This window comes from Fringilla coelebs, assembly GCF_963513975.1.
Source record: "Fringilla coelebs genome assembly, chromosome: 24".
Taxonomy (NCBI): domain Eukaryota; kingdom Metazoa; phylum Chordata; class Aves; order Passeriformes; family Fringillidae; genus Fringilla; species Fringilla coelebs.
This window is the reverse complement of record NC_140050.1, coordinates 6,981,397-6,997,522: the sequence shown is the minus strand read 5'-3', so window position 1 is coordinate 6,997,522 and position 16,126 is coordinate 6,981,397. Positions and strand designations below refer to the sequence as shown.

Here is a 16,126-nt window from a genome sequence, read left to right as displayed (position 1 = left end):
CTCCTAATGCTGAAGCCTGTAGGAGCTCAGGAAGGGCTGTGCTGCCCCAGAGGGTTGCAGAGCTGTGACGTTTCCGGGATGTTCTGCTCCAGCCCCCTCTTAGCAGCTGGAGCTGCCACCACCCCGTGACGTTTCCTCCTCTGTGCACAGAGACACCAAAATGCCTTTTTTAGGCTCCCATTTCTGCTTCCCAGAGTTTGGCAGGAGCTGGGAGCGAGGGCTTTTCCCTTATAAGTCTTCACAAACCCCAAACGCTTTTGCACGGCTTAACCCAGCCCGTGCAGGCACAGGGAACCCCCAGGGCTGCATCCCCTGGGATCTGCTGTTCCTGGCAGAGCTGAGCCCTGGGCAGTGCTGCCAGGGTGACAGGTCACAGCAGGGTGTTCCTGCCTGGGGACAGGTGCCATCAGAATGGGCTGGGTGTCCCCAGAGCTTTCTGGCCGTGCCATCCCTGCCCAGCACAACTGGGAAACCATCGGAGTGGGACGAGGACAAGGAGATGGATCTGGCTCCCCTCTGGCTGCTGAAAGCCCCCCTTGGTGGGTTTCTGGGTGACTCCTCATTAACTAAAATTAAATGAATCAAAAGCAGCTGCTTTCCCAGAGCAGTTTCTAATTCAGGCCCCAAAATCTTGGAAAGGGACCCCCCAGCCGAGTTATTTCAGTGCCTGAGAGCTGCCAGTGCTCATCCCCCAGGTTTTGCATGGGCAGGCCCCACACGCATTCAGGGATGGCACCGCCCTGGCACTGCCCCTCTCAGGCTGAAATCTTGATGCTCTTTTATCTTTAAAAGAGTTCCTAGGGAAGCACAGTTCTTGTTTCTCATTCCCTCAGAAACCCCCCAGCTCACCTCATGGTTTAAATTCACAAACTGAGCCCTTCCCACCTGGTGTGAGCACCCAAACCCAAGCAGTGACACGTGCAAGGAGCTTTGAGGCCATCCAGGGCTGGAATTCCAAAGAGCCAGGACAAAGGGGCTGTTGTGTTTTGGATGAGCTTCATACCCATTTTATTGCAATAAAGCTGAGTGGTGAATTAAATCAGGGCCTCAAAAGGAGACTGAAGTGGATTTTTACTGAGTTGATGTTACAAGCAAGCCTTGCACAAAGCCTTTCTGTCTGCAGGAGCTCTCTTGTTTTCCCAGCACAGCTCTACTTGCTCTGCTATAAAAATGCTGTTTCCAGCTTCTCTGTAAGCCAGTGGAATATAAAATAATTAAAAAATAAACCCCACCGAGGCCATCCTGTCCATGTGGTGGGAATAAGTTATCCTCAGTTTTCAATTATATACAGAAGGGACTTGCCAAAGGGCAGTGGGAAAGGAGTTCACACAAATTCCCATTCCCACTTCCAAGTATTATTTACATCGCTGTACACGGATCTTCAGGATCCTCCCAACCCTGGAAAGGAGGAAGGGAAGAAGAGTGAGATCCAAACTGTTCCCAGCACAATCCCTCATCTTCCACCCTCTGGAGTTTAGTTACCTATGAGCAATTTAAGAGCTTGTTGTGAATATCTTCAAAGACTTGGTTGTAGAGTTCATCCCTGGACTTCAGGCCATCTAAATAAACTGGGAGAAAACAGGGGGAGTCAGGCTGGGCTTCCCAGCAGAGTAAGATTTTGGGAGATTAGTTTGTAAATATTTCATATTTTATTGACCCAAAGGACAACTTGGAAAAACAGAACCATCCTGAAAATACAATGGCCTGTGAAATCCTTATCCATTATAAATCCCTTCTTTTTCTTTTGAACTTTTTTATCCCCTGTGAGTCCTTAAGGGTACAAATCAAAGGGGATAACTTCTTAGCTCCAAAACTGCCAGTATTTATCCAAAGTAGGCCAGGATTACAACTTGGGAGTAAAAATATCACCCTGCATCATTACAGTGGAAGTCTCCCTGAATGAAATCATCCAATTCCTTAAATTCCAGTGCCAAGGCTGTGGGATTTGTGTTGGGGAAAGACTTACCCACATCCACCCCAGAGTCCTCCATCTCCTTCCTGTGCTTGAGGTACATGGGCCAGACGTGGCCGTCGAAGAGGCCGGGGGGGTCGGGCACGGTGTAATTCCGTGTACTGGAACGGCAGCGTGGAGAAGGAATGTCAGGGAGGGGGCCTGGCCTTCAGCTTGGGTGTCAGGAAAAGAAATTTTCATGGGAAGGGTTGAGAAGGACTGGCACAGGGCAGTGGTGGAGCCCCCATGGCTGTGAGTGGAAGTGATGGATGTGGCACGTGGGGACGTGGTCAGCGGTGAAGGGTTCATGGACTCCCTCTCAGAGGGCTCATCCCAAGCTGACCACATCAAACTCCCCTCCTCCCCTTCTGGTCACACTGCCCACTCTAACCCAGCTCATGGCACCAACACATCCCAGAACTGCGAATGTCCATCCCTGGCAGTGCCCAAGGCCAGGCTGCGGTGCTGGGAGGTGTCCCTGCCATGGCAGGGCTGGCATGAGATGACCCTGAAGGACCTTCAAACCCCAACCCCAACCCCTCCATGATTCCATGACATGACCTTTAAGGACCTTTCAACCCCAACCCCTCCCTGATTCCATGACATGACCTTTAAGGACCTTTCAACCCCAACCCCTCCCTGATTCCATGAGATGACCTTTAAGGACCTTTAAGGACCTTTGAGGACCTTCCAACCCCAACCCCTCCCTGATTCCATGACTAAGAGCAGTGTGAAGGCCAGGAGGGAAGGGCTGGATGCACACCCAGCACACTCTCACCTCCTCCTCCTCTTGCACTCGTCGTAGGGCACTGCCAGGTAGTAGCGAAGGTCAAACAGCTCGATCAGAGGTCTGGGGAGGGGACAAGGACAGAACGTGGAGATCTCACTTTTCGTGACAGCAAAAAGCATAAAATCACCCCAGACACCACAAAAATCTCTCTGCCTCCATGGGATTTGTGTCTGTTGAAGAGAACCCAAGGGTAAGGGCTTCCCTCATGGGTTTTTTAACTCAAAACCACGGAAAGCTTCCTTCTGAAGGCCAGAAAGGCCCAAGCAGGGACTCTTCCCACCCAAACACCTGCCACTGGTGCTGAGGGGGATCAGAGGGGATCCTGTGGAGGATCAGGCTGGGAACCCTGGCTCTTCCTACATCATTCCAAAATCAGTTTGCAGCAAAATCTGGGACAGGGCAACTCCTCAGCTCATGTTCATGGAAGCGTCCAAGGCCAGGCTGGATGGGCTTTAAGGTCCCTTGCAAACCATCCTGGGATTCCACGGTCCTCCACAAAAACCCAGGGAGTTGTCTCTGCCACAGCTTGCTCCTCTCACTGGGCTCAGTGTAGTCAGTGTTAAACAAGCACGGGGAGAACTGTTCCTAAATTCCAGCAGAGATTCCAGGCAGTGAATGGGTTATTGCCTTGCTCTCACCAAGGTGGGAGGATGAGGGGAAGCCTGCAAAAATCCTGCTCTGAAACTCCCCTGGAGTTCAAGGCTGTGCCCCAAATCAGAACCTTAAATTCACCTCACATCTACATTTAGGAGTTAATTTTACATTTTTCAGCAGAAAACTCTCTGGGGTGAGAATTCGGAACAAGGCAGGAAGGGGAAATTAGTAAAAAAGGAGTTTTTAGCTCTGGCACGAGGGATTTAAGGAGCTTCCCTGGCAAACCATGAAGAGTTCTCCAAACCTTACTTGTAGTTATAAAGCAGGAAGCCTTCAATGACCAATATATGGATATCTTGGGAGGTTGGCTCTCTAGAGCCAGGTGTGACATTCACCCCGTGCGAACGGGCAAACTTCACTGGGTTCTCAATCCAGGCCCGCACTGTGCTCACCATGGCCTCCATATCCAGGGAATCCAACACTAGTCAGGAGAAAGGGGGTGGGTGGGAAAAAGGGACACCATCAAACACCATCACACACCACGGCCTCCAAAGTATAAAACAGATTGAGCTTGGTAAAGTTACAGTTACGGAAATTTACTGTTAAAGCTTTTAATAACGAAAAAAAAGAAATACTTAGGAAAAGAATATACATTACTGCATCCTATAGGGAACACTGCTCTTACCATCCCACTGCTTAAAGCCGTCTTCCCCGACTTCTATTTGATCTTGTGGCTGAAATATAGTGAGCAATAAAACATTGCTGCAACCTCAGCGGGATCAGTTCCCTCCGATGCCATCGGCACCTGGCCACCACTGCAACACAACCCCCCGGGCACTGCCAGCACAGCCCCAGCTGGGCCTGCAGGGACATCCACATCCCCCGCTTGTCCCAACCCCACGAGCCCTGGGGAGCTCCCCTGGCTCACTCAAACCACTTTGGATAAAGATTTTTACCTCAACCACTTGATTGTTTGTTAGCTGGTAAAATACTACAGGGCGTTGTTTGTAAATCATGCAGGAGTTTTAAAGTGCAGGTATGGTTAAATAAGTGTTGAATGTGTGGGTTTTTTTAAAGAATAGGTATTTGAACTCCTCTAATAAAAATGCAGGTGGGTATAGCAGCACTTTGGTTGCTCTGTTATCGCTTTCCTCATGTTGGCTTTCACTCAGAAGAGAAGTTACAGATTTTTATGGAAAATCAAACAGAATGCCTCCCCCAAGGGCTCCTAAGGGATCAAATCTGTGCAGCACAGACTGAGCACATGATGCTGGGGCTGGAGCACTTCATGTTTTGGGGATGACCCACAACTGCTCCAAGTCCATCCCTGCATCTCCTGGACTTCCAGGCGTGGTGGGGTCCAGGGATATCCCCATTCCCATGAAATGTGCAGGGTTTAGGAACACTCTGCACTCCCAGGCAGAAGGCAGTGAAGGTCTTCTGCATTAATCTCTGCAATATTTTAATTGGGTTCTGATACAGATCTATCAAAGTTCCCCCATAAAATCCCCTTTTAATATTTAAAGTAGCATAGAGGTGCTTAAATCCTGAAGCATAATTTAGCAGTCTAATTCTTAATTTAATGAAATAACGTGGGAAATCCCAATATGGAGAAAATAATTCATGCAGAGCACAATAAATAACCTCTGCCTGAAATCAGTACTAAATTTAAATCTGTTGTTAACACTTAAAGGCTTCTGTGGCATTTGTAAAGGTCAGGAACTTCCCACCTGTCCAGTCATTTAAAAATTATATATATATATGTATAAACCCCCCCACAAAACCAGAAAGCTTGTGGCTCCTAAGCTGTCAAAACTGACTTGCCCTGCATGTACAATTAACACTGCAAGGAAGAGGAGACTCACCTTGAAGAAATCATCCTGATGGACCACGCAGCAGTTGGGGAGGGCCTTGACCAGCCTGTTGGTCAAGGTGGTTTTGCCACCATTGGTGACCCTGCAGGGAGCGGGGCGAGACAGAGGGGAAAGAATCGCATTAGAACCGGTCTGGGAGCCCCGGGGACCCGCGGTGGGACAGACACCGCCGAAGGAGCCGAGCCCTGAGGGATCCGAACCCCGCCCGGCAGCGGGAGCCCCTGAGGGGAGCCGGGCACGGACCCTGAGGGATCCGAACCCCACCTGGCAGCCCCTGAGGGGAGACGGGAATTGACCCTGAGGGATCCGAACCTGGCCCGGCGGCGGAAGCCCCTGAGGGGATCCCCGGCATTGACCCTCAGGGTCCCCAAACCCCGCCCGCGCCCCCCGTTTGAATTTCCCGCCCCTCCAGCGCCGTTCGCTCCGATTGGCTGCAGCCGCACCCAGCCCCGCCCTTTCCTTCCCTCGGCTGCCGATTGGCTGTCACCGCCCCTCCCGGCCCCGCCCCTTCCAGCGCCACGCGCGCCGGCGCCCGCGCGCGCGCTCGGCCGCGTGTAACGGCCGCGCCGGTTCCCGCGCGCGCGCAACGGCGGCGCTGGGGGTGGGGGGAGCGCGCGCGGGGCCGCCATGGCCGGTCCCTCACGGCCCGGGCTCCTGAGGGAACGGGGCCGCCATGGCCGGTCCCTCACGGCCCGGGCCCCTGAGGGAGCGGGGTCGCCATGGCCGGTCCCTCACAACCGCGGTCCCGCCGCTCAAGATGGAGCGGCCTCGCTGCCCTCATACGCCCCATAACCCGTTTAATGTAAAAGCCCTGAATAACTTAACTGTTTCTCCTTTTTTTTTAATCCCGAGGCGGTATAAATCCCTCGGTCCCATGTTATTAATATAATATCATTGTAAGATCCCATATTACCCCTCACTGTTCCATTTCCGGAACTCTCCCGCCGCACTCTCACCCCGTCCCAGCACGAGCACACCTTAAATCCTGCCTTTTAAAATTAAAATCCATGCCTTTTATACACCCCATCTTATTAGAAACGGGATTTTCCCCCTCTTCATCTTTCAGAGAAAATTTTAAAATCATTTTCTTGGTCTATCTGACCTCTAAATTTACTTGAGTGTTTTTGCCATCTCAGCATCCCTCCTGTTAAAACTATAAAAGGATATATACAACTGTGGATGAAAGTATCTCTAAAAATATATAAACGTGTAAGTATAAAATTTGTATATAAAAATATGTATATAACACAAATAAGCATATAAAATGTATATAAAGTGTATATAGGTAAGTCTGCGTGAAAGGATGTGCTGCCCTGCAAAACTCCGTTGAAGCAGCATCCATCCTTTAAATCCTACAAAATATATAAAAGGATATATCGAATAAAGTATATCTAAAAGTATATATTAAAGTATATAATAAAGAATATATAAAAGTTGGTGTCTTTAAAGTGTGTCTTGAATACACCCTGCAGTATTTAGGCACCACGAATTAACACCCATCAACATTGCATCATCTCTCAAATCCTATATCCCGAACAGCCTCAAATATCTCAAATCCTATATCCCAGATAAATAACCCCCAAAAATAAAATCAGGAAAAACACAAAACAAGCCAGATTTTAGCAGGAACTTACCCTCCGATGCCTATAATATATTTCATTTTGCCGAGTCGCCTCTTGGGCCGGAACGCGGCGAGGGAGGCGGGAAAAAAAAAATAAATTGGGAAGGGTAAAAGAACTTAGAGCGGAACAAAAACCGCGCTGTCCCTGTTCCCTTTTTTCCCCCGGGCTCTGCTCTGCCTCCCCGAGCCTTTCATTGAGGAAAAGGCGCTTTTGGGGCGGATTTATAGCGCCGTGTCCCCGCCCCGGAGAGCCCTGTGACCGTCATGAGCCGCGATGTCACGGGCGGGGCAGGCCCGGCCAGGCCTCAATGTCACTTTTGGGGGGTTTAACCCCTCCGTGTCACTTTTTGTGGAGATTCAACCCATCAATGTCACTTTTGGGGGGATTTAACCCCTCAGTGTCACTTTTTGGGGAGGTTCAACACACCAATGTCACTTTTGGGGGGGTTTAACCCCTCCGTGTCGCTTTCTGTGGAGATTCAAACTATCAATGTCACTTTTAGGGGGTTTAACCCCTCAGTGTCACTTTCTGTGGAGATTCAGCCCATCCCTGTCACTTTTTGGGGGGTTTAACCCATCAATCTCACTTTTGGGGGGTTTAACCCCTCAGTGTCACTTTTTGGGGGAATTCAACCCATCAATGTCACATTTTGGGGGGTTTAACCCCTCAGTGTCGCTTTCTGTGGAGATTCAACCCATCAATGTCACTTTTTGGGGGGCTTTAACCCCTCCGTGTCACTTTTTAGGGGGTTTAACCCCTCCGTGTCACTTTTTGTGGAGATTCAGCCCATCAATGTCACTTTTGGGGGGTTTAACCCCTAAGCGTCACTTTTTGTGGAGATTTAGCCCATCAATGTCACTTTTTGGGGGATTTAACCCCTCAGTGTCACATTTTGGGGAGGTTCAACCCCTCAATATTACATTTTTGGGGGGTTCAACCCCTCAATGTCACATTCTGGGAGCGTTCAACCCCTCAGTGTCACATTTTGGACAGTTTCAACTCAATATTGTCACATTCTGGGGGGGTTTAGCCCCTCAATGTCACATTTTAGGGAGGTTTAACCCCTAAATGTCACATTCTGGGGGGTTTAGCCCCTCAATGTCACATTCTGGGGGATTTAACCCCCTCAGTGTCACATTTTGGGGGGTTTAACCCCTCAATATTACATTTTTGAGCGGTTCACCCCCTCAGTGTCACATTTTGGGGGAGTTTTAACCCTTCAATATTACATTCCTCCCCACAGTGTCACATTTTGGGGGGGTTCAACCCCACAGTGTCGCTTTTTGGGCAGTGTGAACCCCAAAATGTCACATTTTAGGGGGGTTAAACCCCCCTATGTTGCTTTTTGGGCAGTTTCAACTTGATAATGTCATATTTTAGAGGGTTTTAACCCCCAAATGTCACATTTTGGGGGGTCCAGCCCACCTCCCTGTGTCACATTTTATGGCCTTTTCAGCCCACACTTCAGTCTCCCATTTTTGGGGGGCTCAACCCCAAATTTAGGACGGTTTCAGCCAACCCTTCAAGTCACACCTTGTGCTCTTCCAACCCTCTAATTCCACATTTTTTTGTTGGGGTGGGGAAAGGAGTCTTCACCCCCCCCAAAAATCCCATTTTTGTTGGAATTCCACCCCGCAGGGTCCCATTTGGGGGGAATTTCAGCCCACCCTGCCATGTCCCCTTTTTGGGGGGCTCGTGCCACCCCCGTGTCACACTCTGGCCCTGCACCTGTCCCTCTCCCTCGCTGGCCCCATCGCCGTGGTGGCCAAAAATAACTTTTTGGCCAGCTCTTCCTTTTCCTAAATTAGTCATGGGCCAGGTGGAAATGTCACCCTGCCACCATCCCGGGGAGCCACAGAGGAAATAATTAAGTCAGGATTTTTTCCTTGCTCTCTCCTCTCCTTTATTCCCCAATTCCCCAAAAATCTGATTATTTCAAACTCATCCAGGGGAGGAATTCTTCTCTAAACTCCTGGAGAAAAAAATTAAGGGGAATTAAATTTTACTTTTTTGATTTTTTTTTTTCCTTTTCAGTCAAGCTGTTCAGAGAAAGGAATGTGGAGTGAATCTTCCCGGAATGTCTCTTTAGAAGGAATTTTTGGAGCAGTTTATTTTTTGTAAATAGACACAAATTCCTAAACTATTATCCCTCCAGAGAGCCTCCTCCTCCCCAGTTAACTCCCATAAAATAAGGCTTTTTAAGGTAAGTTAACTCTGCACCTTGTGGAACCTGTGCTTTAATTTGAATTATTCCAGATGTTTCTTAATTGGGGTTCTCAGAGCAATGTCAGGCTTTTCAACAATATTTTTTGGAGTTTATAATGTGCATTTTTAAATAATATCTTGCCTTGTTCTTCCTTTTTATAAAACCACAGTGTGGCAGGGTTAAAAGGTCACTGGGAAAAGTATTAAAGGTTCCTACAGTGAGCTGTGAAGGGATGGTAAAAAATTCTGTGACACCAAATTTGGGTGTTTGGGTTCCTGTTTGACATTTTGCCTTGGGATATTCAGCTTTTAGAGAGTAAAATCCAAATCTCCAGGATTCCAAGGGAAGTTTCTGAAGGAAAAAAAAAAAAAATATATACACCCACACCCACACACACTTATATATATATTTTAAAAATATATTTTCAGATATTCCCTAATTAATATCCTGGAGACCATTTGGGTTCTGGCACCTTCTCTGCCTCATTACCCCCCATGGCACCTTATTCATGTCCCCATTATTTTCAGGATATTTTTCCCCAAATTCTGTTTGACACCATTAACTTTTATTCAGACCTGCTCCTGAGCTGTGTTTAATTTTAAATTTTCTCTTTCAGGCCTGAAGAAAGTTTGTGGTCTCAAACCTCCTTTGTCTCAGCCCAGCTGTGTCCGTTGAGCTAAAATAAAAATAAAAATGTTATTTTTCTCTTCAAAGCTGTTTCTGCTCCTCAGCCACCAGGCCAAGGCCAAGTGCTAAAATGAGCTGCTCGTGAATAAACATGAACTGCAAATTAGGGAAATTTTAACTGTCAGAGGTCTCAGTTCTGGAGGTTTTGCAGGGAAGATATTGAAAAGAAATCATGTTTAAGGTAGAACCTGGTGAATTTATGGATGGGAATACAGCAAATGAGCTTTTCCAGTCTTAATTCCAGTGTTCCCATTGTTCTTATTTTTAGGGGAAATAGTAATAAATAATATTATTAAATTTAAAATATAAATAATAATATAATAAAATGTGAACATATTATATAATATATAATACATAATATATAACATTATATATAATATATTATAATATATACTATATATAAAATTGATAAATATATAATATGTATTATGAAAATATTGTATATTATAGATTATAATACACAATAGAATATAATATATAATATATAATAGTATATTATTATATATAATAAATATTATCATCATAATAATATTATGATGATATTATCTATTATATATTTAAAATATATATGTGTGTATATATGTTATAAAATAATATAAAAATATATAATATATAATATATACTATAATAAAATAACATATAAATATGATAATATTAAATAATGACTATTAATAAATAATTTGGTTGTTCCTTGCACTTTCACCATCAATTCCAGAGAAATCTGGAGCTTGGATTCCTGAGTGTGAGCAAACCCAGGGAAGTTGAATTTCCAGCCCTGCCTGGCACTTGCAGGGCGTCCCCCTCAGCTGACAAAGGTGAAAAAAATAGAAATTGTCCTTAAATTAGCTCCTACTCCAAATTTTTGTGCCTTTTATTGCTCTTCTCACCCACCCCTGAAGCAGGAATTGTCTGGGTCAAGAAACCCAACTCCAGGGATGATTTTTCTGCATTTGACCTGATGAGAAGGGAAAGGGAAACCAAGAGGCTCCAAAATTGGGTCAAAGTTCCGAGGGGACACCGGACCCGGCCGCCTCTGCTCCAACTCTCCTGGCCCTGCCCCTGCTGGTCCCAACAGTTCTGGGAAACTCCATCCCAGAGGGGGAAATTTGTGTGTTTGAAATTTGGGTTTTTGAGATTTGGTCCCAGCTGGGTTTGCCTGCAGGGCCATGGCTTGGGGATGCAGGTGAGGGTTTTACCCTTGGGAAAAAAAAGAGATTTTGGCCAAAGTTGTATCAAAGGAAACAATGAATTTTTAGTGTATCCAAAGAAACAATGAATTTTTAGTGCTGGGAGCAGCAGGATTGGGTTGTTTGGGATCAGGGAATCAGAGCAGTGTCCCACTATCTCCACAAGGAATTTCAACACTTCTGTTTCTCCTGGGAACGGGAGGAGTGAAGGACACGGCCGTGGCTGCTCTTGGGGTTTTTTGAAGCTCAAACCCCGTTCCTGTCAGTGTAAAACTCATTTCTGCTCATTTAAGAGCTCCTTTTCCTCACTGTAAAAGCTCATTTTTCCTCAGTGTAAAGGCTCATTTCTCCTCATTTAACAGCTCCCTTTTTCTCAGCGTAAGGCTCATTTCTCCTCATTTAAAACCTCATTTCTCCTCACTGAGCAAACTCACCTCTCAGTGTAAAAGCTCCTTTTCCTCAGTATAAAATCTCATTTTAAACACTTTTTTTCCCAGCCCCTCAAGTTCTCCCCTTTCCCCCAGTTTGTTTTTAGGGGTGATTTTTCTCCACCCCCCCCCCCTTCCTGCTCACACCCCAGCCATGCTGGGAACTGGAATTCACCCTCATAGCTCGAATTCCCAAATTCCTGCCTGGCCTGGAGGTGCCTGCCTGTATTTGGAGATCCCATTCCAGCTGTCTCCTTCCTTTCAGCAAAACCCACCTCATCCCAGAAACCTCCAACACTTCCCAGCTGCAGCAAACTTCACCCAAACCATAAAATTCTCAAATGAAAAGGTGAGTTATGCAAATGGCAATGCTCAGAAAGGCTTTTTTTAGCCCCCTTTCTGGCGAGCTGCTCGTGGGTCACCTGAAACTTCCTTTTTTTGGGGTTTGTTTGTGGCAGGGATACGTTATCTGCCTGACACTTTACTCATACAAATGCCATTCACCAGGGAGTCTGAATCAAAGACAGGCAATGTTCCCTCTCCAAATGTTATTTTTAGAATACTAATGTTTATGAAAGCTCACATTAATATTCTTTGTTCAAACTTGGCTAAGTTTAGCAGGAGGCAGTTTAATAATCCTGGAGCCACGGGGGAATGATTCCCCTGGCGTTGTTGAGTTCCTGGGTGCCCGGTGACCTTTCTGCTGCAGAATGTGACTCATTTCTTCTGCAGCTTTAATTCACAATTTTAATCCTCCACTAATCATAAGACATTGTTTATGGGATGAGCAAGGTTACACCAAGGTTCCTCCTGCCCAGAGGGGGACGTCAGAGGCGAGAAATGGGAATTATTTTCACTTGGGATTGTTGAAATTTGGGGTTGTTTATTCTTGCCAGAGCTCTGGGGGAGTTGGGTGGCTCAGAGTCCTTCTCCAGGGCTGGGGAGCTCCCCAAAGCCTCCGTGCTGGGGAGCAGAACCAGCAGGAGAGGAGAATCCCCCCTGAACCCCAGGGACTGCAGCAGCACAGAAGGAGGAAAACGAGGGTGGTGGAAGAGCAGAGTTAATTAGTGTGAGGCTGAAGTGGCTGGCATCTCCTGCTGGTGGCTGCCAGCCAGGAGCTGCCAGCAGCAGGGTGACACTCCCGGTGCCAGCAGGTCCTGTGGGAGATGTCACATGGGGAGCTTGGACAAGGCAGGGCTGGGGAGGAGAAAAATAACCGGGGTGTCACTGCTTTGGGAAGTGGGATCAGCCTGGAAAAGGGTCCTGGAGGGGAGGAGGGACTTCACTGGGCAGGGAGAGAGCCCAGGAAGGGCTGGAGCTGGGCCAGGGGTTTGGGATGGAGATCAGGAAAGGTTCTGGGGTTTGGGATGGAGATCAGGAAAGGTTTGGGGGTTTGGGATGGAGATCAGGAAAGGTTTGGGGGTTTGGGATGGAGATCAGGGAAAGGTTCAGGGGTTTGGGCTGGAGATCAGGGAAAGGTTCAGGGGTTTGGGTTGGAGATCAGGGAAAGGTTCAGAGGTTTGGGATGGAGAGCAGGGAAAGGTTCAGGGGTTTGGGATGGAGAGCAGGGAAAGGTTTGGGGATTTAGGATGGAGATCAGGGAAAGGTTCAGGGGTTTGGGATGGAAATCAGGGAAAGGCTCTTCCCCCAGGGGCGGTGGGCACTGCCCAGGCCCCCAGGGAATGGCACATCTCCAGCCCTTCCAGAGCTCCAGGAGCCTTTGGAAAACCCTCTGGGTTTGCTGGGGAGCTTTGGATCGTGCTGGATTGTTGAGCCAAAGGTGGAATCAACAAAAAGCCACAAACATGCCCAGAAGTTCACCCAAGGTGCCGAGTGAGAGATCCAAGTGTGTGCTGGAAAGGGAGGGAATGTTCCAGCCCTTTCCCTCTTTCCCTCTCACATCAGCGTTTCGTTTTCCTCCCCGTGGCCGTGATTCACTGAATCCTGAGAGGTGGGAGCAGTGTAAAGTGAATCCTGAGAGGTGGGAGCAGTGTAAAGTGAATCCTGCGAGGTGGGAGCAGTGTAAAGTGAATATTTCCTGATTTCTGTGAGTCACAGTCAGTGCAGACAGAGCCCTCCCCGCAGTGACTCAGCCCGGGCAGGTGAAACCATCCCAGGAAGGATCCCAGGGAAACGGAGCTGCCTGGAACCCCTTCTCCCCTTCGGGGGGATGGAGTGAGCCAGGGTGAGCCTCACCCCTTCCTCTGGGGAGAAATCCTCATCATCCTCAGCTGGGAGCTGGGATTTGTGTCTGGAGAGCAGCCAGGATGGGAACCCCTGGGAATATTCCGTGGGAGGAGAGATTCCCACTCAGAGCAGGAGATTCCAGCACTGGGGAGGTGCAAAATGGGATTTGCACTCAGCTGCAAAAGTCAGATTGAAGCTGAAATAGATTTTTTTTTCTTTTTTTTTTTTTTTTAATTTCCACACAGGGCTGAATTTAAATTCCAATTTTTTTTTTTTTTTATTCCACACAGGGACAAATTCCTTCCCCAAATCCCACCCAGCTCTGCCCTCCCTGGGTCCTGTCCCTCCATCCCTTATCCCAAATCCCTCCCAAATCTCTCTCCAGCTCTCCTGGAGCCCCTTCAGGCCCTAGAAAACCCCAAAGTTCCCACGTGGTTGTTGATGCCATAAATTAAATATTTGAGCTACAAAATTGCAACCCCAAAAGGCTTTTCTATAGAAATTAAACAAAAAAGCAGGAAAAAACCCAAAATGGAATTGATCCTGATAGGATTTTGGGTTTTGGGAGAAAATAAAATCAGAGCAAAAAATCTGCTTCATACAAATTTCCAGCACAAGGGTAGCCCTAATTTAAAATTAATTTCAATTATTTAATTTCAATTAATATGGATTTCCTGAAAGAATTCACAGCATAACTACAGCAATGCCTGTTAGAGGATTAGACTTGTGCATATTCCTATTTCCAGTTCATTAATTATGTTAATGACTTCTCTAAACCCACTCAAATTACACATCTCACTGTAAATAGGTGGGGTTTAACTATGAAATAATATTAACTATTAATAATATTAATATCACAAATAAAAAAGGGGTTCTTGGGGTTTGGGTATTTTTCTGTTTAAGTGGCTTTGGGTTTGGGTTTATAATTCAATTTCCATTCATGGTATTAATTGGATTATAAAAATAAATGTAAAAATAATGTGAGATTAAAAATAAATGTAAAAATAATGTGAGATGAAACAACTTGAGAGGAGCAGGGTCCTGCACAGGTTGAGAGAAACCCAAGGAAAGGAAATTTTTCCATGGCTCTTTCTGGGAAAGAATCCTCCAGAACAGGAGTTATTTTAGTAAAAACACTTGGAATTTTGCAGTGTCAGAATTTCCTTTGAATGCCTTTCTTCAAGGGAACAGCACCCAAACAACGAATTTCCCTCATATTTTCCACATGAAGCCAAATCCTAAATAAAAATCTACTTGACAGAAGGAAGGGTTGGCTGAAGGATTAGTCTCATTTTAATAGAATATCCACAGATTTTTATGGAATAATACAAAGCAAAACTCAGGGCACAGATGAAGAGTCTGCTAGCACAAACCACCTAATTACAACCACTGCAGAAAATGACATTTCACACGTTTGTACAGGTGGGGTTGGGCCGGAAAGGAACAAAAAAACAAACAAAAAAACCCCAAAACAACCCTGGGATTGTGGTTTATTGTCGTGGGGAGTTCTCCACTCCACTTTACCAAAACCTGCTGAGTTTCTGGCTGCCAGGAAAGAAGGAAATAGAAAAGAGGAAAATGTGCTTTTTGTGGGGTTTTTGCCCCTTTCTCCTGCTCCAGGCCCTTCCCAGCCCTCCCTTGACTCCTGGCTTTTTGAAATCCTCTCAAAAAGAGGATTTGTTGCCTTTAAAACCTCTGTGGGGAATAAAGATGGAAAAATTACCATGAGGGCAGCTCTAAATATCCACTGACATTTCCACAGCACTGGGCAGGAAGGATTGGGATGAATTCCTGCCCTGGGATCCACAACAAAAACTCATGGTCAGTCCCCAAAAAACCAGAAAAGTTGGAGTTTCTGGAGCTGAGGATAAATCCTCCAAGAGAGGGGAAGGGAATTCCTGCTCTGCACAGGAAGAAATTGGATTTTTCAGGCTGATGTGGTGCGGATTGAGGTCCTGCCATGAAACACACGACGAGTAAAAACACCAGGATTTGGTGAATGTGGCCATAAAAGAACTTTTTCTGCAGCTAAAACGCGACTTCCCACGGAAGAAAAGTCTCAGGAAAAGTCAAATCCGACCAGAAAGTGCTCAATATAATTCAGAATTAATCATTCAGAATCCAGAAGTGAAGATCTTGGTCCTCCAGGGATGATTTTCTGGGCCTGGTGCACGCTGGGGGCACGGAGCAGTCCAGCAGTATTGCTAAAGGGATGAGTTGCTTTCATTTGCTTCTTTGAACATATTTATATATTTATATTCTGCTCAAAGTTCTCCTGGCAATGCACTTCCACCAGCAGCAGTGCAGATTTCTCCCCATCCAGATGAGATTTCTCACTCCACCTTTGGGACAGGGACATTTTCTTTTTTTTTTTTGTGTTTTTGTCCAAGAATTTGGAGCTTTTTACTTTGCAATCAACTCCTGAAATCACTGGTTGAAATAAGTTAATTTATTTATCTATTTATTTTATTTTTCTTCTATAAAATGCACTTTTGACATTTCTCATTTCTCCTTGATGGGGCTGCAGGTTCTTCTCTGTGTTAAAAGACATAAAAACTTTATCCATGTCTCCATCCATCCATCCATCCATGAACATAAAC

At 46.4% G+C, this 16,126-nt stretch overlaps 1 protein-coding gene and 1 long non-coding RNA gene across 2 annotated transcripts; one reads left to right on the top strand and one right to left on the bottom strand.

Moving 5' to 3' along the window:
• Positions 1-979: 979 nt before the first annotated feature.
• Positions 980-7,011, bottom strand: NMRK2 (nicotinamide riboside kinase 2). Its single transcript, XM_084220973.1, has 8 exons — positions 6,844-7,011; positions 5,201-5,291; positions 4,021-4,069; positions 3,645-3,816; positions 2,730-2,801; positions 1,967-2,073; positions 1,483-1,568; positions 980-1,398 (listed from the first exon to the last, which is right to left on the bottom strand). Exons 1-7 carry the CDS (start codon positions 6,867-6,869, stop codon positions 1,483-1,485), a joined length of 603 nt encoding a protein of 200 aa, XP_084077099.1. The 5' UTR covers positions 6,870-7,011; the 3' UTR covers positions 980-1,398.
• A 1,634-nt stretch (positions 7,012-8,645) lies between these two features.
• On the top strand, positions 8,646-9,998 carry LOC311162554. The gene is made up of 3 exons (XR_014616724.1): positions 8,646-8,702; positions 8,866-9,034; positions 9,654-9,998. It is a non-coding gene; the product is annotated as an uncharacterized lncRNA (long non-coding RNA).
• The last annotated feature ends 6,128 nt before the right edge of the window (positions 9,999-16,126 follow it).

Excerpts from the sequence above, each read along its gene's own strand:
- NMRK2 (XM_084220973.1), bottom strand. The coding sequence starts at position 6,869 with ATGAAATATATTATAGGCATCGGAGG. Across the intron at positions 3,817-4,020 it reads CGGCTTTAAGCAGTGGGATG|TGTTGGATTCCCTGGATATG; the intron begins GTAAGAGCAGTG and ends TCTCCTGACTAG. Across the intron at positions 2,074-2,729 it reads GAGTGCAAGAGGAGGAGGAG|TACACGGAATTACACCGTGC; the intron begins GTGAGAGTGTGC and ends CTGCCGTTCCAG.